General features: G+C 39.1%; 2 protein-coding genes across 10 annotated transcripts in view; one reads left to right on the top strand and one right to left on the bottom strand.

Annotated features, from left to right (window-relative positions):
- LOC126356124 (cytochrome c1, heme protein, mitochondrial) overlaps positions 1-4,884 on the bottom strand; it is a 56,120-nt gene extending 51,236 nt beyond the window's left edge. Inside the window, exons 1-2 of the mRNA XM_050006832.1 lie at positions 4,803-4,884; positions 4,461-4,511 (exon numbers count right to left, since the gene is read on the bottom strand). Of these exons, the coding sequence (XP_049862789.1) occupies positions 4,461-4,511; positions 4,803-4,877 (126 nt within the window). The 5' untranslated portion in view covers positions 4,878-4,884. The remainder of the gene's footprint in view (positions 1-4,460; positions 4,512-4,802) is intronic.
- Positions 4,885-5,103: 219 nt separating this feature from the next.
- The window catches only part of LOC126356123 (protein LSM14 homolog A), a 99,437-nt gene continuing 79,993 nt past the window's right edge, over positions 5,104-24,547 (top strand). For 7 of the 9 annotated variants that reach the window (XM_050006831.1, XM_050006829.1, XM_050006828.1 and 4 more), the window contains exons 1-2: positions 5,179-5,299; positions 5,562-5,716. In XM_050006831.1, the coding sequence (XP_049862788.1) occupies positions 5,179-5,299; positions 5,562-5,716 (276 nt within the window). Of the gene's footprint in view, positions 5,300-5,561; positions 5,717-24,547 lie in introns of all 9 variants that reach the window. The other 2 variants (XM_050006822.1, XM_050006824.1) reach the window with 2 other exon arrangements.

Below are 24,547 nucleotides of genomic sequence, written 5' to 3'. Positions count from 1 at the left end.
TTGTTTTCCCTCAGAAATATGTTGTTAGTGTTTTGATTCATAGAGTGTGTTCTGTAAGTGGATGTTACTGGGTTGTAAAAAATTAACTGGACTGTGCAGAATAGTTCCAAAGTTATTAAAACCTGAATTTGGGTCTGAAGACAGATTGCCAGATGCAGGTTGCAATTTCCAGGTCACGCCCCCTTCTTTTGCAAGCCATAATTCTGGAACTAACTGGCAGGGGAACTTAAAATTTTGTAGATGAGTGTTGCACACTTGGTAGCATTGGTATGCTAAATTTCAGCTAAATCTGAGACTATCAGATGGAACATTTTCTCAAATTGGTTGAATTGTCATGGAATGACCCAATAGTGATGTTCCACACGATTCAATTCTGGCACCACTCCTACTCTTTGCTACAATCATAATGATAAAGAAAAACCGAGCTCCAACACGGAAGGAGCAACAAACTAAATATTCGAAAGTATTATTGACTGGTTCTCTCTTAATGATACCTGTAATTTGCTAAAATAATCTATTCATTTAATTCTGTGTAAGACATCATTATCATCACTATTAACACCACTACTACTAGTATATGTGAAAGGAAATTAAAAAAGAAAATAATTTTTTTAAATTTCTAGGTACACATATTGATCAGCCCCTGATTTGGAAGAAACACAAAATCTTCTCCAATGGTTTAAGTCTAGCTACATTTGCTCTATGTGTAATTACTGAATTTGCTGAGCAAAATGTTAAACAATTAACTTGCTTTGCAAACTTCGATTCACTGATGACACATAACATAATATTTTGGAGAATGTCAGAGAGAAATTTGCTGTAAGGAAAATGTCTGAAGTCCATTCTTTAACTTTATGTGGGCAACTGCTTAAAAGTTACACATATCAAGTTTCACAATACATTTACTCTCCTCTAAATGTTTGCTGTGAAGAATCATGCACAATTTGGAAAGAGTAACTCGGGCAAAATGCGTACAGTGGAGACCTGCTTGAAAATGAAAGTTTTGACAACAACAGCAAATTACATTTCTAGTTCACAGCTCCTCATCCTCTTCTTCCTCACATGAATTTCTGCATATACAGTATTTATAATTTTGGGTTATATTTATCAAATTTCAAGGTAGACTCAGGTAAAAATAACAGTTATGTAAATGACCAGCATATAGCCATGTTTTCACACACAAAAATTTACCTTGTATGTAAACCTACTGAAAATTTCCACATCAAACAGAACTGTCCTGAATAATATATACAGAACATGCACAAAATAAAACAGTTTGGAAGGAAAGACTAAATCTAATTAATTTATACCATGTGCTACTAATGTAGACCCTATATTAACAGGAAGAAAATAAAATAAACACTTCAAGGTTTTCTCAATTCCCCACTCCAAGTCTTTTGGGGGGGGGGGGGGGGATCTGACCTTAGAAAAGGATACAAAGTTTATATATATATATAAAAAAATTTCAAATCACTGTGCATCAGAGACTTTTGTCTTTCAATGACCTCAAATGCCACCAGAGTAAATGCACTGGCCCATATGAATGTTCTTTGACAAAGCCTCTGCAAGTAAGTTTGGCTATAAACTTCTCAAAATACTGATAATGTTTGTTTTAGTAGTGTTTATTTGACCTTTATGCATTAGCCCAAAGGATTCTGCTGTAATACTAGGGAATCAAAGTAAGTAGACTAATTTAATTTTTCATAAGCATGTTAACAAAGCTCACTAAATGGATGTTTCTGACTGACTTAGCAACTGAATTTAGACTGATATCTACACACATGGGCAACCATAGCTTTTAAATATCAAGTTTCATTGTGTGTAAATAGTTTAGTAACATAGCTCTCACACCCATTTAATAGGTTTCTGTATGACTGTGATCCAATTATAAGCTATTAACCTACACATTTTGGTTATGCCACTTTACTTTAGGCCCTAATGATCAGCAAACTACATAAATAAAAAAAAATAAAAATGTAAATGCCTCTGGCATCAAACATGTCAGAAACAAAAACAGCCCAAGTACTGAATCTTTAAGAATACCTTATTTCCTGTTCCTCACTACAATTTTTGTTTTATTTCCACCAATGCCTCTGCTGTGTTTATCATTCATGTTCTGTTACAGACATGACTCAAAAGAGCAACCACTGCCATCAATAGTTTTACAGAGTTGTTTCCCCCACTAAGATTATCTTACTCACAAGGCATTTTAAAGGTCACAGAAAATGACAGGATTACTTTTTGTGAATGTAACTTTCTAAATTGCTTAATTTGTCTTTACCTGTAACATTCTGCTTATTGTCATTGAATCAAAACTTACAATTTGCAAAAGAAAGTTAAGTGTTAGTATCAACAAAACTGTGCCGAGTTTTGTTGATACTGACACTCAAGTTTAAATTTTAAAAGTTCTGATCTGACAATGGCAGCAGCTGAAACAATGTTATAAATGCAGAATGAAAAACCCAGGATGGAATAATGATGCACTTCCTGTTCTTTTACCACTTGGTGCCCTGCTTATCACTATTGATGCCACCTCCCTTTTCACTAACATCCCTAATGCCCATTGCCTTGCTGCTATTTAACACTACCTTCCCCAATGCTCGACAGATGCAATACCTACAACCTCCACCCTAAATATGGCTACATCAGTACCTCCATGCATACCAAACCTAGCCACCTCCAGCAATACCTCCACTTACAGCCTAGCCACCTGTGGATGTCACAGTTGTAGTCAGCTGCATTAGCGACTCTCTCATCATATGCTCGTAATTAGTACTGCAAGTTTTACTAATGCAAATGTCAATTTTCCTTCTTTGTAACCGTGTTCTTACGAGATTATGGTTTAGAACCTGTTTCATTAATGATGAAGTTTTTAACTACATACTGTGAAGTCTTGTTGGCCCACAATAAGAATGCCCTTAATTGCACGGCTACAGTTAATAATGACTGTTTTTTAATGTAAGTTCACCAGTTTTTTATGTTTTCAGCGATCTGAATATGGTTGTACAAAACAATCAAAATGATTCACTGTGCTGTAATTATATACTAAAAATTGGTGCCTAGACTGGAACTCACTCTCTCTCTCTCTCTCTCTCTCTCTCTGTGTCTGTGTGTGTGTGTGTGTGTGTGTGTGTGTGTTTCTAATTCAGAAAAGTTTTTGGTCTTTCTGTTGTATCAATATATGTTGAGTAGCCATTATACTTTTAATAATATTTTCATTATTCCACCCTGGATTTTCCACCAATTCATTGTGAAATACTTCTCCAGGTAGGCCTAACTCTGAGCTTATACAACATATATGCAACACAGCACTTGTCTCAAAGACACTACGTACTTAGTGGTCAATATCCACCCATTAATGGTATTAAACTTCTGTTGTTCTATCAGACATAATGTTGAACTAGTGAAAACAGAAAAGCTATTTTCCACAACAAAAGCAGTCATGATACCTATGCCTCATATAATGTGCTGAGTTTGATCACAGTCCAGTCATCTTAGTTAAACCCCCTATTTCACCACTGTAAGCGACGACTAACAACTGTACTAATGACTTTGTGTTAAGCAATTATTAGCTAAATATGTGAATTCAGAATATTTTTTTTTCCTTGTAATATGTGCCCACCATTAGTATAAATACTGTTAGTGTAAATTTTTAAAAAGCAGCATATTCACTTTTAACTGTTACTGTAAGTTCAGTATCGGCTGAAAGTAAATGACATTTAAAAAAATGAACATTTTTATGATTTATCTCGGATTTTACAAAATTATTTGGAGGAGAATTTGGTATTTTTATTTTTCTACATGTTACACACTCAGGAGGCTATAAATGATCTATATAATAATTCGACAAAGACAGTTTAATACGTGATAGAGAAACTTATCAGGTTACACCTATATACTGGTAATGATGGGTCACAATGTGTGTCCTTTGGATTTCACAGTGATGAGGACACTGCCTTTCTTTTTCACCTAAGTAAATCCTTATCAATCGTTTCACACCTACAGCTCCATCCTTAGAGATTTAATGTCCCACTATATGACAAAAATAGATCATACCAAACTGTAATCTCCACCTTGGGGCCTAATAACTGCAACAGCTCAGCTCTTCTGCAGAAGACAGTAATGACCACTCTACACTCAAATGATAGTTAAAATGCTGCTGGCGACTGTGTAGAAAGTAGTAAGTCACTGTAACATTTTCATTTAGGGAGAGAAAAAAAACCATACCAATCATCTTTTGAAACTTAAGCCGAATTAGGCAGACATAAAAATCAGAATTCGCATTTACTACTTTAATCATCCGTTTTCGATCATTAGCACCATCATGTTCAAAAAACATGAGGACAAAAGTTACAAACATTAAAGAATGATAATGATTGTATTAACGTATCAACACAAATAAAGTACTACCAACGCACACAAAAAACGAACAACAGTAGTTAAAAGTCTAAAATACTGACCGCTTTTTTCCCTCTGGACCAACTCGTCCTTGCGGTGGAGATGCTGGCAACCTGCAAGCAAAAGACGATTCGGAAAAACTTACCATTACTCGTACAAACCAAGTGATGAGTATAGTATTTTGAAACGAGTCAGAAAGACTGTACATATTTTGAGTTTTAAGGCCTCCTTCATTATCAATTACACACCATTATGCCACAATGAACCTTTTTACCCTTCAGCTAAATCTAGTGCTACCGTGGTGTGCACGGAGAGCTTGAAAAGATATAATCATTTACTTTAATTATAGATAAGCCTATCAAACATCTTAAAATACACAACGAGAAAATGTATTATTGACTTACCTGAGATCGTAAAACATTACAATTCGATTTAAGCAACCTTACTCCGCTAACCCTACCCACAGTAGCCGCCATCATGCACAGAAGGTACCACCAATGTAGTCAAAATGGTATTTAAGTAATTTAATTGTAAAGGTTAAAAAAAATAAGTTTATAGCCTTTATAAAATCAGTGATTGCTTTTATTTGCACATTCATTGCTGTATGAATGCTGAAAAAGAGCTTTTATTTTAAATGCGCTCTCTATCTTTAGCTGACGTCATTAAAAGTTTTCGTCGCCATTTGCGTGCGACGGAGCTCAGTTGTGATTTGTGGTGCAGATGCGGAAGGGAGTTGTGAACTGTCGCAGTTGACGATTGCAGGGACGATCTGTATACAACATGAGTACCGGAATGCCAGAACTTGGAAGCAAGATAAGTTTGATATCGAAGGCAGATATACGTTATGAAGGAAGATTATTCACTCTCGATCCACAAGAGTGCACAATTGCTTTGGCCAATGGTAAAAAGATCTGACTATTTTGTAACAGCTAGTGATTGTTTTATGTATGTATATTAAAAACCTACTTGTCCGTAGGCTAATAACGTTTATCATCAGTTAGCCATGATCTTTATGACATTGCTGACAGATGTTTTCAGATGTGTTTTGTTTCGTGTCTCTAGAAAACTCGTGCAATGAAAGTGTATGAAATTACTGTAGACATTAAGAAATTTGTTAGTACCTGTAAATTAAACGCGGAAAATATTTTCTCCACAATTTTTAGTACGCTCCTTTGGGACGGAGGATCGGGAGACGCAGTACCGCGTCGCCCCCCAGAATGAAGTTTATGATTACATCTTGTTTCGCGGCTCAGATATAAAAGACATTAGAGTGGTGAATAATGTCGGACCTCTTCCAAATGATCCTGCCATCGTTCAGGTAAGTTTAAAACTGGTGGATGTTCCGTAAGTTTACAGAATTTCCGTCCCCTGGCAGCGTCGTATGCATGATATCGTAGGACGCGCTGCATATGCTACTTTTCTTAGGCGGACTGTAAACAGTCTAATAAATCGTCAGTAGCTGTCAACGTTGAAACTGCTACCTGCATTTAATGAAGCTGCTTAAGAGATTTTTCTTCTCAGTTTCAGCAAATTGCGGACTGAGTGATTATTTCGCAGCTTTTTGTGGTGGTAATTATTATTACTATACATCGATTAGAAACTGAGTTGCAAGTGCAAAATTGTAAGAGGATTACTATAGCATTTCCTTCTTCTGTATCATTTATATAAATCCACGTTACATTACGAAAGTTTAACTAGCCTAGTTATTCATTTTTGTGCTGGTCATGTAATTGGTACTAAACATTTTGACCAGGCTGTTAGGGTAAAATAAACGCCATTCAGTAACTCTGGTAGGTTTCAAGCTATAACTCATTTTAATGTGGACTCAGCCCCAAAATGCATGTGCTACTTAGATTTACTATGTGGCATAGTCATCAGTGGACTCATCGCTGAAATGGTTATCGCTAAGATTTCTAATTTAAATGACCTTTTAGTGCAGGTAATAAGTCCTCATAAGGTAATTCCTGTTGTTCAATTTAAATAAGTACCAAGTACTTTCAGGAAAATCAGCTGTTCTATGTCTAATGCAAAATAGACATGGAAGAAAATTGTTTGGTTGTATTGATGTCCTTCATGCAAACTTAAAAGCTGCTGTGCACTCAGTGTGGTCCATCATTAACCAAGAACACATACATTTCATTTGTCATCTTGTAGGTACTCTTTAGCTGCCACTGCTTGTGACTGTAGTGTAATGGGTCCTTCAAATTGTGTGTGTGTGTGTGTGTGTGTGTGTGTGTGTGTGTGTGTGTGTGTCACAATCCCTGGGAATCATTATTTTGAAAGTCTTCAGATTATAACAATTTTGATAGTCCTTCAGACAGCATTAATATACATTAGCAAATGTGAGACTGTCAATGTTCCTGACTCGATTAGGCATCAGGATAGTGTCAGATTTAGAATTGAAAGAATGAGGCAAGTAGATTCTAAATCATCCAAGAAATTCTAAACTTGCACGTTAACTGGAATTGCAATAGAATGTGTTGAGAAGTCAAACCTGAATCAGCTTCATTTTGTGGACATAGTAATGTTTACCTTTAATGTAGATAAAAATCAACAAATGTAAAAACTTAACACAGCAAGTTTGAAAGTAGGCTTTTAAGAAAGATTGTATGAAATGGGACAGAATTGGTGGTGGTACACATAAACAGGTGTCGTAGTTTTAGGGATTTTCTTTCTGTAGGGAGGAGAGATTGATAGCTTGAGGAAGGTTAAAAAGGACCAGACAGTAGGATGAGGCACCCACCTGTTGATCAGGGGAGGCCAGTACAATTGACTAAGTAGTAGTGCAAATTAACTATCAAGCCATAGGATAAGTTCAATTTTTGTGTTTGACAGGTGACAAGACTGGTGGTGGTGGCAATAAAATAAATACTGCTCAGAAAGTAGTGGAGTAATGTATGTTTGGGGCTGACAAGAATACAGGAAAACATACCAGGGCACAGACTGGAGTGGAGGAGGAAGTTTCACTGAAATGAAAGGGTTGTTGGCAGCACATACACATAATTGGTAACTGAAGTAAGGGAGGTATTCACAGGGTAAAAGTTTTTAAACTTTGTTCTGGTAGTTTAAATTGAACCAAATCATACCTAGGCTTTTGGGTGAGCTTGTTGAACTCAAAATACTGTAGTTAACATCCAGTTTGTTAAATTCTACTTATGAATTCCCAGTGGAGCAGATCAGTCATGTCACTTCTGTCTACTCTTTGTGACAACACATTCAGCCAGGTTTGTTTGCCTAATGCTGGTGAAATCATGGTGTTGCAGACTGTCCTTTCATAAAACTGATTAGTACTGTTCAGTAGGCCAGAGAGTAGCTGGTGAAAATTCGACGAGTATGTTTTTGTTGACTGTCTTGAGGTCATCAGCATAACATTGAAAACAGTTCAAAATAACTGAGGCACTGACTACTGCTTTGCCAACACAAAAAGAACCTGCCTTCCAGTGTAAACTGAGTTAGTACTTTGGTTAAGCTACAGATAAAGTGGTCACAACAACTGGTGTTCCTAAGATAATAAAAGTGAAAAGAATTGTTTCCATTAAGTTTTCTTTTGGGATGAAGCATGCATCCTGTATTGGCAGGTTCAGTTGACCAACATTCCTACCACTTGCAGTTGGGTAAGAGATGTGAACAAGATGCCAGGCACTTACGTGTGAATTGCAGAGTACTTGTGTAGATGAAAGTAACAGTGGTTGTAAAAGATTTGCTTCTGTGAGACTCTCGTGTAGTATGTGGCCTTCTAGAGAGAGGTTTTCTACGTTTCTTTAAATATAAGGCAAATGCTGGGATTTTTGCTTGACAAAGGTGTGTGAGATTTTCTTAGCCCCCATCTGTTATGCTCGCACCTATTTTGGCAAGACATTAAATCTGCTATAGTTTCTAAAACTTGCCATTGTGTGTAAACTTAGCTGCTTAATTTGGTATTCTCAGGAACAGCATTAATAGAGGACCTGGGTGCAGAAATATTTCAGTCTAATACTATACGCAGATCAAAGGGCTTTGGAAAAGAAGCTATGGTGAGCTCTGTTCTTTGCCCACTTGGGAAGACCATATACTATAGGCAATTACAGAGTGCTGGGTGGGAGGAATTGTGTGGTTCATTGATGCTGGTGATAGTGTAGCTACTGGCAGGGCCACTGACACTAGACAGCCATCAATGGAAGGCTGTTTTTTCTCCAAGGAGCTCTGCTGACATTTCTTGGGTCAACAGAGGTGTCTGATTCTGCCTGTTGGCTTTGACCCGTGATGTAAGGGTGTTGTGTGTGACATCATGGTGGTGCATAGTTTAGTTTGAGTGTGTTGTTTGTAGATGCCATCTTGGTGGGGTTGGTGATGCCTTCTGGTGGTGTGTGTATGGTCTGCATGCTATGTGGTGTGTAGGGTTCATTTGGGTGTAAGTGCTTGAAATGTGCCTTTATCGTTTGACTGTTACAGAAGAATGGAAATTAGTGAGTTAAGGATTAAGTTTCCATTGTTTGTTATTGTGGTGGTGTTTGATGTTATTGGTTTGCTGTTAGTTGCATGGTAAGTTGTTTAATTCAGTTTGTGGCTTCTTTTGTTAGGTATGGATATAACTTTTAAGTTTGATAGTGTGTGTCTGTGGGTTGAAATGGGGGACGAAATGTTGTGCATCATTAAGTTTCTGCAACTTTTTGGTTTGTGGTGGAGATAGTGAAATGCAGTGAAATCAAGCAGAATGTGATTTTGTGTGTGTGTGTCGGGGTGGCTGAGAGTGTGTGTCGGGATGGCTGAGAGTGTGTGTTGGGGTGGATCTTAGGGGAAGTACTAGATTTCAATTTTTTTGTATTGTCAATTGTATTTGAGCTATATAGGTTGTGCGACGTGACAGATTCAAATTTGTCATGGTACCTACATCTGTTTTGGTATCATGATCTGCTGTTGATCTATATAGATCAAGGGGATTGTAGGATTCCAATTTTGTTTTAGGTGTTGGTTTTGTGATATTGATAGTTTTGGTGTGATTATAAGTTTTGGAGTAGTTGGTCTTTATTTTGTCATTAACAATTGCAGTTGAGCTATGTAGGTGAAGGGAAGCGACTGATTCCTGTCAATATTGTAAGTGTAGCAGAATTTTGGAATTTTTTGTATCATTTTTTGTGTGGTTTGGGATCATGGTGTCTGTATGTGTTTATATTTAGTTTGCCCCCACCCCAAACTCCCAATTTCCCACGCTGGTTCTATTAGTTTGAGTACATTTTTGGAGGGAGATGCGTTTGTTCTTGTATGTATTTTCGTGTTCGGTGTCGTGTTTATGTAATGACGTTATAGGTGCCATATTGGACATATTGAGAATGGTCGTGGCTGCCATATTGCCATGGGTCAAAGCTGATGGGTGGATTTGGATGCTTCTGTAATTCTGACGTTGTGACCCACCCCTTGGCATCATTGTCTGTACTGCGGAAAGTACACACCTCCATCACAAATCCCTCAACTCAAAGGTGTGCTGCTTACAGGTTTTTATGAATGGTGGGTGAGGAAAGTCACCCAACTACTCCTTGTGAAAATAGGTCTCAGAGGCTCCCTTTGCTGTCTTGATTATGACTGAACTATTAGTGTCCTGTTACTACACTTCTGAGACTTCTCGGGTGGACCATCTAAGCTCTTTGTTGCATTGGTGCAGGTACTACTAGATAAATCTGTCAGGGGTAAATTTGAGTCACACCACAGGAATCCCATAAGCCACTACAGAAGCAAATGAGAACTCAGGCAGAATATTGCATGCCTCATCAAGCTGTATGCAACTGGGGTGGCAGGTATCTCGAGGTCTCTAGTCCACTAACTCAAGGTTATCTCTGGAGGGAAGATCCACCACTGTGATAGCAATAGTCTACCACATTCAGTTCAGCATTTTTTGTCTTGGTGCATTTTACTGACATCAGGGTAACCATCAGTTTGGCAGGAGACATGGTTGGCTCTAGGGATTTTGCCTCGTGCAAAAATTCGTGGTGCAACTCCCCCACCCCGCACCCTTCTTCCCACTCCCACCCTGCTCCATGTGTTCTCAGTCGGTCAACATTTTTCAAAAAATTATCAATGGCGTCTCACTTTCACTTGTCCTACATCTTTGCTGTGTGAACTTGTTTTAAAGACAAGTCAGGTCTAGGGTGTCAGATAGTGAAACAGAAGTGAAATGTTCAGTGACTATTGTACTTAGGCTATATGTTTACTGGGTCAATCCATAGCAAGTGGTCCAGCACTGGTTTCTTTGACCATCTCAGAAAAATTTTTTATTTGTTGAGCGAATTCCCAAATGTTTAGCAGTCACAAAAATGTTTCAAAAATTTGTTTATTATTTTGAAATGGTGGCCATATTTGTTCCAAGCTGCATGCATTTTTACACATTTGTAAGCATCTACATTGTTTACAATTATTGTCCTAAGCCTTTCAGATAAAATGCATTCAGTTCAACACACTCTGGGCTACAAATTAACGTCATTCAGTTAGCTTAATGTATTCTTTAATATATTTTTGATAGTTCAGTATCAGCTGCAAATTAAACTCAATTTTTGAACAGTAGTTTTCCAAAGAAAGATTAATTTCTCAGCTTTAAAATTTTTCCTGCTATTGCACTGTATACTATAGTTACTTGGGAGGTTTTTTGGTGGGGACAAACTAAACTCACACACACACACACACACACACACACACACACACACACACACACACACACACACGCGCGCGCCATAATCCCAAACCACACAAAACAGACAACACAAAATTCTGAAATTCTGCTACACTTAAAATATTGACAGGAATCAGTCACTTGGCTTCACCTACATAGCTCAACTGCAATTGTTGATATGACAAGAACCAACTACTCCAAAACTTATCACACCACAACTATTGTCACCACAAAACCAACACCTAAAACAACATTTCAATCTTACACTAGCTAATGAGTATTTGTCGAAACAGTGCTGTGGTACTTGTTTTAGCAGGCTAACAATTGCATCTGCAAGCCTGTAAGTCTAATCGTTGGCTTACACCAACAATTGTCTATTAACATTTATGTAGCTAGAAGTTTATGAATTGTGCTGTTAAAAAAATGGTGTTTCAGTGTTCTGTTGGTGTTAATAATTAAGCATGTCATAAGTGTGTATGGAGTGTATCCTAAAGACATTATTTTAATCAGAGATTACAGTGAAGAGTGTTTCTACTTAAGTTGGCCCAGAGATCAAATCAACATGCAAGTACCATGAAATGAAATACTTTAAAAAAATTCATCATGTTTTGGTCAGTCTTGCATGGACCCTTTTGAGAAACTTAAGAAACTTACAATAAAAGGTCAGAGAGAAACAAATTTGATCATTACTCTAAAAATTAAAGCCCTTTTGTCAATCTCTTACCAGGAAAATCATTGTGTCCAACATGTTATTCCAAGATACTGTAATTCACAAGAGAGAGGGTAGGAAAACCTCAGATACAGAATTTTGTGACTTACCAGCAACCATTAAATAAGTAGGTACACCTTGTGAAATCCTGGGTATATTGCCTGCTAGTAAAGTTAGAAACCTAAGTCAAGATGAAAGACCAAGTGCCTTGAATACAAAACTTGAGAAAATTAAAAAGAATTTGAAAGTTAGATTTCAAAATAAAATTTGTACTAAAACAGATGGAAGTTCTAAAACTTCAAAAACTGAATAGGATGATAAACAGAAAAACTAAATGCTGTACTTCAGAGGATGAAATTAAGATTAGCAGTTTATTGCTGAATTCTTGGAGTTGAGCAAAAAGTTAGTGAATTTGTCAGAACGTTTTGTTAAGTTAACAAGGTAATTAGTAAAGAACAGGGAATTTCACCAGCATTACAAAAGAAGTGTATCTAATTTGGTAGATGAAAACACAATCAATAAAGTTATTATTACAAAGATGACAATAACTGCCGTTTGATATCTGGCAAAAAGACTGTTTCTGTGAAAGAAAATCTTTCCAAGATTCAAAGACAAAGGCTGATATTGTGTAATTTAAATGAACAATTCACTGAATTTAAAAAAGAAAATCCTGACATCAAAATTGGAAGACAAGAGTTTTGTGAGTTGAGACCACGATGGTGTATAGTTGCAGGGCATCTGGCACCCATAATGTTAGTGTTTGTTTGTATCGTCAGAACATAAAGTAGATGATAGAGTGGACTAATCTTAGAATTGACTATGAAGACCTTATGGAAGTTAAGGTATGCAATATTGACAGTTAAAATTGTATGATCAAGGGAAAATTTGAAAATTGTCCAGGCCAACTAGCCTTACTTGACATGTAAGATGATTTGATGCTTCGCAATATAAAATACAAACAATGGATGATAAAAGACATGATAAAAGACAGAACTGAAATGAGTCATAAAATCATGAAGAATTTTTGAAGTGTTAGTGGCTAACCTTAAAATCTCAAAATGCATTGTTTTATTGTAAAAGCTCAAAGTAAATTTTTGAAAGACATTGGCTTGAATGCCTACGTCTTGCTGACTATGCGGAAAATTATTCCTTCATTGTTAAAGATGAAGTACAAGGGCACCACTGGGTAAACACAGGCCACAGTTCATCCATTTGTATTCTATTATAAAGATGAATTAGTAAGCCACATCTTTCGTGTCATAAGTTACTACCTTGAACACAACTTCTCCTGATAGAGAACTTAAAACAGTGTGGAAAACTTGCCCAACTGGTTCTTCAAAAATACATAGTGGCTTGTGTTTATGATGAACATGGTGGATTGATAAAGTTGATAATTTTGACTGTAAAAACCAATATGTACATGTTGTATTTTATCACCCTCCAGGACCAAGGAAATCTTTCTTATAAAATTGAGAATGATCCAGTTTGAATGCCACTTAAAAATGTACTAAGAAAGCTCTCTCCCATGGAATTTAAAACTGTGACTGGGTGAACTTAAAATCTAACACCCAAACTGAGTGAACAAATTTCTCAAGTGTTCAATGAGTGATGTACTAAACAAATAACAAGAGAACAATACAATGTAATTAGTAGGCTTATTTCAAATAAAAAGTAATCATAGATATTATTAAATTATATAGTATAACGGATGTTATTCCATAAGTCTAGGTATCGTAGATGTTAAAATTTGTATTTTTGACTTGCATTGGTAATTTTTTTTCCATAACTTCCAATTGGATCTGAAATTTGAAATTTATACTGAGGTTTGATATTCTAAAGGTCTATTAACTGAAATTTAAAATTAAAAAATTCATTTTAAAAATAGTTTATTTTTAAGTGTAAGCTGCTCACCATTGATACTCTATCAAAAGTAACTACATGAGAAATTAATCTTTCTTTGGAAAACTACTTTTCAAAAATTGAGTTTAATTTGTGGCCTGTAACATTGAACCATTAAAATGTATTAAAGAATGTATTCAGCTAAGTGATAATGATGTTAATTTGTAGCCCAGTGTGTGTTGGACTAAATGCATTTTATCTGAAAGGCTTTGGATAATCCACGACTGAAAGATTGTAAAAGATGTAGAGGCTTGCAAATACGAAAAAACGCATGTGGCCTGGAACAAACAAGACTGCCATTTCAAAATAATAAATTTAAAAAAATAAACATTGGCAAATTCACTCTGCGTGCACACAAATTTTTCTGAGATGGTAAGACAAAAAGTTATTTTCTTGGACCACTTGGTATGGGTTTGACCTTACTTTACTTATGGTACTCATTTATTTATTATGATAGTGTGCTGAGAAGTAATGGCTAGGAATTTGTGAATACTTAAAACTTTTTAAATAAAACAAAAGTTAGCAACATTCTAAATCTTTGTGTACATATTTTTTAACATAGTCACCAGGTGACTCAGTTCTCCCAACAAGACTAGTTTGTTGAAACTGTCACTGCAGAATGTTTGACTTCGTTATTGGACCTGCAACCTCACCATAGCTTTTGCTGCTAGGGAAGCCCTCAAAGGTGTCGTTTAAGTTGCTGAAAAAGATGAAAATTGGGTGAGTCAGTTGGGACTGTCTGGAGGATGAAGGGTGATAGGTGACAGTGAACCCAAAATGTCATATTGTTGCAGATGTCATAGTGCTCTTGTGTGGTCAGAAACTGGATTACAGTGTGCTGTTACTTGTGCACAGGTGTAGTTACACCACTATGTTAAGCTCTGTGATTCTGAGCCCTCTAGTGGCAGAGGGCTGCAACTTCTATCAGAAAAGTGAGAAAGCATACAGTTATTTAATACCAAGTGATCTAGAGGTTCCCACATAACCTTTATGGATTTTGATGAAATTTTGTATGAACAATTCCATGTGTTCCCAATGAGCATTGCTAATTTCTAGTCATTAATTCAGGACTTCAAGTAACTGCTGTCAGCAGTGCAACTGTGAATTTTCAGCGTATTTGAGACAATGCCTCCTATTGAAAGAAACAGAGTGGTCACCTTCATCTCTTTGTGCTCAGTTAAGCAAAATAAGAAAACATTGTTTGCTCAGCAATTTGCATGTGGATAATTTGAAGCTGTCAGCCAAAAAGACACTTTGAAAAAAGTGATGTTGAGCGTTTTATCTTCCTCGAAGTAATTGCAGCATAAACCTGAAACTTTTCACACAGGAACTTAACAATAAAGTGTGTTAAAATGTAAAATTACATCCTCCTCCTCCTCCTCCTCCTCCTCCTCCTCTGTTCCAGCAGTTCAGATTGAGGACGAAGTTGACAGTATTTCTGAAAAGCCAAAAACGGTGAGCTGAAAACTGATACAATAATAGTATTGTACAACAAAAGCCAACTGGTGCTATCATTTATTACTACTGATTCATTTTAAACTGAGAGAACCAGCATCCCTATCACCATAGGAACCACAACTGATAGCTGTGCAACAGGAGCCATGGGTTTCTTTCATTAGCACAAGTTCCCAAAACCAAAAACTTCTTTAAAAATGATGCCAAGCTGCTGATATACTTCCACATGTCAGAAACAAAAGGTAGAAGTGGTCTCTCTTAGGATCCTAAGCTTAAGTTCTCATCGGGTTACTTGGAATTCCTTACAGATTTCATTAATTTGCTGTAGAATTGTGTGAGGAAAGTAGCACTGCTGACCAGTTACTGTCACTGATTCTTTAAGAAGAAATTTTGATAAAATGGAAGCAAACAAATAAGTTTTCAAATGTGATTACTTCAAATTATTAGAGCCATAAAAAGGAAAATTATTTTTATTGGTTTCCTTACCCAATTCTGTTTCCTCCAAATAATGTGGTGCTGAATGCTGTACAGATATTGAAAAGACTACTTATTCAGTTTTGACTGAAGCTTGTAGAATGTAATATCTCAGATAATTTGGGTATCAGTGGAATAAGGGCCCACTTCCAATGCACTTCCACCTTGTCAATGTTTTAGGGCCTTAAGTGCTTGCAGTGAAAGAACATTTTATGATTAGAACAGTGTTCCTAATGCAAACTGTTTAAAAATATCAACAGAAAACTCTTCCTTGTAAAAGGTAGTGAAAATGATTTTTGGTGTTCTTTTCAAAAATTGCCAGCTTTGCCCTGAATTTGCATTGGAAAGCAGGAGGGTGAAGTTCTAGGTTCTGAGACGTTATATTGGGAAGTTCATACAAGCAAGGTTTGAGGTGTATCCTGCAATTACTTCAGGAGATATAGAAAGCTGAACTTCATATAATGTAGAGTGCATATTTTGTCAGTCAACTTTGCTTCAAATTTCCCATATGCAAATCACTCTGAAAATATATTTTGCTGAAGAGTGCAAAGAGAAAATTCTGAGTTACGGAAAATAGAATTAAGGGGTGAAACAAATTGCAATAGCCCTGCAGGTATTAAACTGTTGTTGTTGTTGTTGTTGTTGTTGTTGTTGTTGTTGCGGTCTTCAGTCCTGAGACTGGTTTGATGCAGCTCTCCATGCTACTCTATCCTGTGCAAGCTTCATCTCCCAGTACCTACTGCAGCCTACATCCTTCTGAATCTGCTTAGTGTAGTCATCTCCTGGTCTCCCTCTAGGATTTTTACCCTCCATGCTGCCCTCCAATACTAAATGGGTGATCCCTTGATGCCTCACAACATGTCCCACCAACCGATCCCTTCTTCTGGTCAAGTTGTGCCACAAACTACTTCTCCCCAATCCGATTCAATACTTCCTCATTAGTTATGTGATCTACCCATCTAATCTTCAGCATTCTTCTGTAGCACCACATTTCGAAAGCTTCTATTCTCTTCTTGTCCAAACTATTTATCGTCCATGATTCACTTCCATACATGGCTACACTCCATACAAATACTTTCAGAAACAACTTCCTGACACTTAAATCTATACTCGATGTTAACAAACTTCTCTTCTTCAGAAACGCTTTCCTTGCCATTGCCAGTCTACATTTTATATCCTCTCTACTTCGACCATCATCAGTTACTTTGCTCCCCAAATAGCAAAACTCCTTTACTACTTAAGTGTCTCACTTCCTAATCTAATTCCCTCAGCATCATCCGACTTAATTCGACTACATTCCATTATCCTCGTTTTGCTTTTGTTGATGGTCATCTTATATCCTCCTTTAAAGACACTATCCATTCCGTTCAACTGCTCTTCCAAGTCCTTTGCTGTCTGACAGAATTACGATGTCATCGTCGAACCTCAAAGTTTATATTTCTTCTCCATGGCCTTTAATACCTACTCCGATTTTTACTTTTGTTTCCTTCACTGCTTGCTCAATATACAGATGGAATAACATTGGGGATAGACTACAGCCCTGTCTCTCCCCCTTCCCAACCACTGCTTCCCTTTCATGTCCCTCGACTCTTATAACTGCCATCTGGTTTCTGTACAAATTGTAAATAGCCTTTTGCTTCCTGTATTTTACCACTGCCACCTTCAGAATTTAAGAGTATTCCAGTCAACATTGTCAAAAGCTTTCTCTAAGTATACAAATGCTAGAAACATAGGTTTGCCCTTCCCTAATCTAGCTACTAAGATAAGTCGTAGGGTCAGTATTGCCTCACGTGTTCCACCATTTCTACGGAATTCACTGATCTTCCTCGAGGTCAGCTTCTACTAGTTTTTCCATGCGTCTGTGAAGAATTCGCGTTAGTATTTTGCAGCTGTGACTTATTAAACTGATAGTTCGGTAATTTTCACATCTGTCAACACCTGCTTTCTTTGGGATTGTAATTATTATATTCTTCTTGAAGTCTGAGGGTATTTCGCCTGTCTCATACATCGTGCTCACCAGATGGTAGAGTTTTGTCAGGACTGGCTCTCCCAAGGCCGTCAGTAGTTCCAATGGAATGTTTTCTACTCGGGGGCCTTGTTTCTACTCAGGTCTTTCAGTGCTCTGTCAAATTCTTCACGCAGTATCGTATCTCCCATTTCATCTTCATCTACATCCTCTTCCATTTCCATAATATTGTCCTCAAGTACATTGCCCTTGTATAGACCCTCTGTACTGCTTCCACCTTTCTGCTTTCTGTTCTTTGGTTAGAACTGGGTTTCCATCTGAGCTCTTTATGTTCATACAAGTGGTTCTTTTCTCTCCAAAGGTCTAATTTTCCTGTAGGCAGTCACTATCTTACCCCTAGTGAGATAAGCCTCTACATCCTTACATTTGTCCTCTAGCCATCCCTGCGTAGCCATTTTGCACTTCCTGTCGATCTCATTTTTGAGACGTTTGTATTCCTTTTTGCCTGCTTCATTTACTGCATTTTATATTTTCTCCTTTCATCAATTAAATTCAATATTTCTTCTGTTTCCCAAGGATTTCTACTAGCTCTCGTCTTTTTACCTACTTGATCCTCTGCAGCCTTCACTACTTCATGTCTCAGAGCAACCCATTCGTCTTCTACTGTATTTCTTTCCCCCATTCCTGTCAATTGCTCCCTTATGCTCTTCTTGAAACTCCGTACAACCTCTGGTTCTTTAAGTTTATCCAGGTCCCATCTTCTTAAATTCCCACCTTTTTGCAGTTTCTTCAGTTTTAATCTACAGGTCATAACAAACAGATTGTGGTCAGTCAACATCTGCCCCAGGAAATGTCTTACAATTTAAAACCTGGTTCCTAAATCTTTCATACCATTATATAAATCTATCTGAAACCTGTCAGTATCTCCAGGCTTCTTCCATGTATACAGCCTTCTTTTATGATTCTTGAACCAAGTGTTTCCTATGATTAAGTTGTGCTCTGTGCAAAATTCTACCAGGCGGCTTCCTCTTTCATTTCTTTGGCCCAGTCCATATTCACCTACTACGTTTCCTTCTTTCCCTTTTCCTACTACCGAATTCGTCACCCATGACTATTAAACTTTCGTCACCCTTCACTATCTGAATAATTTCTTTTATTTAATCATACATTTCTTCAATTTCTTTTTCATCTGCAGAGGTAGTTGGCATATAAACTTGTACGACTGTATTAGGCGTGGGCTTTGTGTATCTTGGCCACAATGCGTTCACTATGTTGTTTGTAGTAGCTTACCCGCATTCCTAATTTCCTATTCGTTATTAAACTGACTCCTGCATTACCCCTATTTGATTTTGTATTTATAACCCTGCAGTCACATGACCTGAAGTCTTGTTCCTCCTGCCACCGAACTTCACTAATTCTCACTATATCTAACTTTAACCTATCCATTTCCCTTTTTAAATTTTCTAACCTACTTGCCCAATTAAGGGATCTGACATTGCACGCTCCGATCCGTAGAACCCCAGTTTTCTTACTCCTGATAACTACATCCTCTTGAGTAGTCCCTGCCCGGAGATCGGAATGGGGGATTTTTTTACATCTGGAATATTTTACCCAAGAGGATGCCATCATTTAATCATACAGCTGAACCACATGTTTGTCTGGCCTCTCAACAGATACCCCTCCGTTGTGGTGGCACCTACGGTACAGCTATCTGTATCGCTGAGGCACGCAAGCCTCCCCACCAGTGGCAAGGTCCATGGTTCATAGGGGGGGGGGGGGGTATTAAACTAGCAAAAGTAAAACTTTACTAATGTCTGTGAAATGTGTGAATTGTCAAATTTCAGCAAAATCCATGATGTTTGTGTGGGAACTTTTCCAGAATTAGACCACTTGGCCCAAAATGGCCCCCAAGTAATATGCATGACATACAATGCCTCAAACGATATTCAGAACAGAGTAAAAATTCGGAGGCATTAAAGACTTTATCAAGGCTGCTGCTGGTAAGCTTTGCTATTTTGCACAACCCACAAAACGTGATCAAATCCAACAATTAGACATTGTTTCACGACTGTATATAAAACACTCTAGATTTCATGAATAATTCATATTTCCAACTTACTTTCAAACTTTTTTGGTTATGTAAAAAGGTTCATTGTCTTGTTAATTGTTATGAAACTGTTTTAAAATTCAGCATTTTGCTGCCCCAAAAAGATTTGCCTCCCCTGGTGGTGGGATAGTTTGCTCCTGTGGAGCTGGCTGTGGCTGGAGACCTGCCCACCATCCTTGCTGATGCAGACACCAGTGTAATGTGTGTTTGAAGTTATGTTAACTGTTGGGTTCTCTTCCCTGAAGAGCTGGGGAGGAGAGTTCAGTGTGCTGTGAAATGGATGGCTTGCCCAGGCAGTTTGGCATTTTTGTTAGTTTTCAATGTAGTAGTTCAGTGCACCATGATTGTAGTGCCTTTAATAATTACTTGGACTTCCATGCATTATAAGCATAAGCAACGCCACCTCTGGGGATAAACTTTGTGCTCACAGGAGCTCCTGCCCACTCCCCCAAATCCTGCCAAAGTAAATTATGTGTTAACACTTTCCACACTGACTGTTTTACCGAATGTTTTCATCAGTTTGGAGTAGACAGACAGAAGACGAGTTGATGCTTCATGTTTGTGCCTTTGTCTTAGATACACAGCCTGACACGACATACAGTGAAACCCCTATTTCATGTTTTCGTGGGGTCCAGCCGTAGAAAACACAGAATTGAGAAAAATACAGGACTTCCAAAAATGTTAACCTCCCAAAATAGGAGCAAAATATATGTAGTTTGCATATATGATGGATTGCAATCCTCCCCAGTACTTTGTGCAAGATCTTTTAAAGGAAAGAAAATTAAATGTACAATACAATATTTATATAATTTCTGGTAATTTCATCAGTCAAAAAATCAAATGGGTAATAGGAAGTAGACTCACCAAAAAATTGAAATTGTTGTCAGGATAAAAGATAGTCAAGCATGTTTTCCAACATGCTAGAGAGATCATTGTTTGTGTTCACTCAGGAAAAACAAAAATTGATGAAGACATTGAATTAAACCAAAACCATCACATCAGCTAAGTGTTTGAACCATTAGCTTAAATGTAGCCGTGTGCTTGACACACTTAATCACCATTGCTGTTCCCCCCAGGGGGTCCACAACTCTTCTGTGGATATGTGCGTAGCGAGCACGAGACCCTGAGCTAATGTGGCCCTCCTTCCTTTCCAGGCTGCATACCTTCCTTTTCCGTATCCGTCCCCCATCCCCATCTTGGCCCCCCCCCCCCCCTTCCCTCTGCCTCTTTCCTTCCCTTTCTCCCCCTCTTGGAGTATGTTTTGTGCCTACGTCCGGAGACGGACGCTCGAAAATGTAAAAAAAGTCTCTTCACTTTCTCAGCTGCCAAGTCTTTGTCCTGCCTTTGTCCTTCTCTTTTAATTACCCTTTCTCTTTACGCTTTCCTCTGCTGCAGTGTTAGACCTCTTCTTTCCTTTCCCTTTCTTTTTTCCCCGTTTTCTTTTTTCCTCCCTGTGCGTGTCTGAAGGCCAACCCACGCACTCCCATGCGTAGCCGGTGACGGGGTAACGCGTAATTCCCTGCCGCGGGTAGACAGGTAGGACACGTACGTACCCCCTGGTAACGGCCAGGCCCAGGGAGTGGTGATCACCCAAGCTGATATCTTCCGAAAGTGCCAATTGGTCCCTCCATCCGTTTCTTGGGAGATGTGACCTGAGGTGTGAACAATCACCTAAGGTGGGAGTGCCCTGAGAGAGGGCCCCCCACAAGGAAGGAGCGCGCTATCAGAGACACTGGTAATCATGGGGATACTTCCGCAATGGTTTCCTTATCATCTACTATGTCTGCTCACAAGTGTAAGTTCAATGAGTCTGTCACAGACAGTTCTTCCAACATTGCCACAGTTCCTTGTTGTTTCTTGGTCTGAAGGAGGTCATGACTTCTCCACGGTCAACCCTTCCATTACTCAGAAAGGTGTCGACGGAATTGCAGGTCCTGTAAAGTCTTGTTCCCAATTACAAAATGGCACCTTGTTGTTAGAAACAGTAAGTGCCCTCCAGGCACAAAAATTGTTGTGTACTTCACTGCTTCACACCTTCCCTGTCCTGGTGGAAGCGCACCGCACTTTAAATTCATCATATGGGGTTGTTTATACATGCTCTCTCGACGGATTGTCCGATGAGGAAATTCAAAACTACCTTTCTGACCAGGGTGTCATGGCTGTTGGAGTCGTGAAAAGGGTGGACAAGAACATCGTTCCAACCCTTACTGTCTTTTTGACATTTGACATAGATCAACTCTCATCGAACATAAATGCGGGCTATGAGATAATTTACGTTCGCCCTTACATCCCAAACCCTACGCGTTGCTATCGTTGTCAGCGGTTTAATCATACCAGCAGTCCTGTTCCAATCCGGCCAAATGCGTTACATGTGGCAAGGAAGCCCATGGGGGTGCTTGTCCACCTCCATCCCCTCATTGCATCAACTGTGTGGATGACCACGCTGCTTCCTCTGGAGACTGCCCCATTTTTAAAGACGAACGGCTCATTCAGGAAATCAGAGTGAAGGAAAAGGTGTCGACCTTTGCTGCTTGAAAGTTATTCGCCAGTCAAAAGCCCACTGTGCCTCACACAGGTAAATACAGCACTTTTATTGCCCCTCCTCGGCCAACAAAGAGGGAGCCACTGAGAGTTGTGATCTCACCTTTAGAGCCACAGTTGTCAGATGGGCCAGCACAAAGATTGCCCGTTCAACCTCCCCACTCTCACCTGCTCACTCCATAGCTCACCCTTCATCAGTTTCTGCTAAATCTCTAGCCCCAAAATCAGACACCCGGAGTTCCAAAAAAGAGCCTACTCGTGAAGATTTTTTTACATACCCCAACTTCACAACCATTGGTTCCTCCTTCATATCGATGTTCTGTTTCCAAAAAGGCTAATAAGAAAACCAGTTCCTCTCTCCCTCCGCCATGGTGTGTCTTGTCTACAGCACTGCTTGGCGGTAACCGCCCTTGGGTGACTTCTGTGTTGCCAAGGCGCACTGCTTGTGGCCGATCAACCGGCCAATCGCTGGTGGCAGGAGCGACTCCCGAACAACCTATGGATCAGGATCTTCTGCCTTTGGCTGAATGCCGTTCCACACTGTCGGTCGCAAACTCTGAGCAGTTGTTGAGGGCAACCTTGGTCACATTCTCCCATTTTCTGTCCACACTATGTCCATTATCCATTAGAATAACTGCAGCATTCGAGCCAATCGGGATGAATTGTCAATCCTCTTACGATCCTACTCGCTGGTCATCTTCTGTCTTCAGGAAACAAAGCTGCGTCTCCATGACTGCTTTGTTTTCCCCCATTTTCAGTCAGTCAGATTTGATCTCCCCTCTGTTGAAGGCACTCCAGCACATGGGACTCGCGATTCTTCTCCATAATACTCTCCATTATCACCCAATCCCATTAAACACTTCCTTCCAAGCTGTCGCTGTCAGTCTTTCCCTTTCTGGATACATCTTCTCTGGTTGTACTGTCTACATTCTATCGTCCACGCCAATGTCACAAGCTGATCTCCTTCATCTTCTTGGTCAGCTTCCACCCCCATTTGCTGGTTGGGGACTTCATTGCCCACCAACCGCTTTGGGGATCTTTGCATCCTTGTCTGCGCCGCTCACTATTGATAGAGGTCTTTCATCAAGAGGATCTTTTTTGCCTCAACATTGGGACTCTACATTTTTGTCTGCCTCCATGAAAAATTTCTCTCATTTGGGCCTTTCTGTCGGTGCTGTTTGGCTAGCTTGGTGCTTCGAATGGTTCGCTCTTGCTGATACACACCCGCTCTTGCTGATGCACACTAGATTGACCACTTTCCATGTGTCCTTTGATTGCAGCCACAACTGCCATATATGCACCCGAGACCTGGAAGTTTGCCCAAGCCGATTGGACACTTTTTTAGTCTCTAGTGAAATTCGATGACGTCACTTTCCTAGCGTCGACAATGAGGTCAGTCATATTACAAAAGATATTCTTATAGCAGCGGAACGTTCAGTACCTCGCACCTCCGAATTGCCCTGGCGCTCCCCAGTTCCTTGGTGGAACGAGGTGTGCCATGACGCAATATGTGAGTGGCGACATGCTCTTTGCGTTTTCAGACACCATCCTCCTCTGGCCAACTGTATCTGCTATAAGCAGTTCTGTGCGGGATGCCGTCACATCATCAGCAATAGCAAGAATGCTAGCTGGGACTTCTTCACTAGCTCATTTAACACCTTCACTCCCTCCTCAAAAGTTCGGAGTCTGATTCGACGGTTATCTGGCGCGCCTAGTTTCTCCCTGGTCTGTCGCGCATGATAATTTAGTGGATCCCGTTGCAATTTCTAACTCATTGGGTCAACACTTTGCAGAAATTTTGAGCTCTTCAAATAACCCGCCAGCGTTTCTCCCGAAGAAATGTGCAGTGGAAGTGCAACCTCTTGCCTTCTCCTCTCAAAATCGCGAAAACTTCAATACTGTTTTCTCCATGCGGGAACTCCAACATGCACTCTCTTCTCGCTCCTCCACCCCAGGACGGGATGGTATCAACATCCAAATGTTGCTGCATGTATCAACCCATAGTCTGCGTTACCTCCTTTGCCTTTATAATCGAATTTGGACCGACAGTACTTTTCCCAAACGATGGCAGGGAGCTATCGTTCCTGTTTCGAAACCTGGAAAGGACAAACATCTCCCCTCTAGCTATTGCCCTATTTCTCTCACCAGTAGTGTATGAAGGTTTTGGAGCGTATGGTTAATTGCCGTACAGCTTGGTGGCTGGAGTCCCGCAATCTTTTAATACCTGCCCAATGCGGTTTCCGAAAGCATCATTCTGCAGTTGACCATCTTGTTGCTCTCTCCACTTATATCATTAACAATTCTCTCCGGAAATGCCAAACAGTAGCAATATTTTTTGATCTGGAGAGAGCATACGAT

This window comes from Schistocerca gregaria, chromosome 3 (genome assembly GCF_023897955.1).
Source record: "Schistocerca gregaria isolate iqSchGreg1 chromosome 3, iqSchGreg1.2, whole genome shotgun sequence".
NCBI classification, from domain to species: domain Eukaryota; kingdom Metazoa; phylum Arthropoda; class Insecta; order Orthoptera; family Acrididae; genus Schistocerca; species Schistocerca gregaria.
This window is presented reverse-complemented; position numbering and strand designations above follow the sequence as displayed.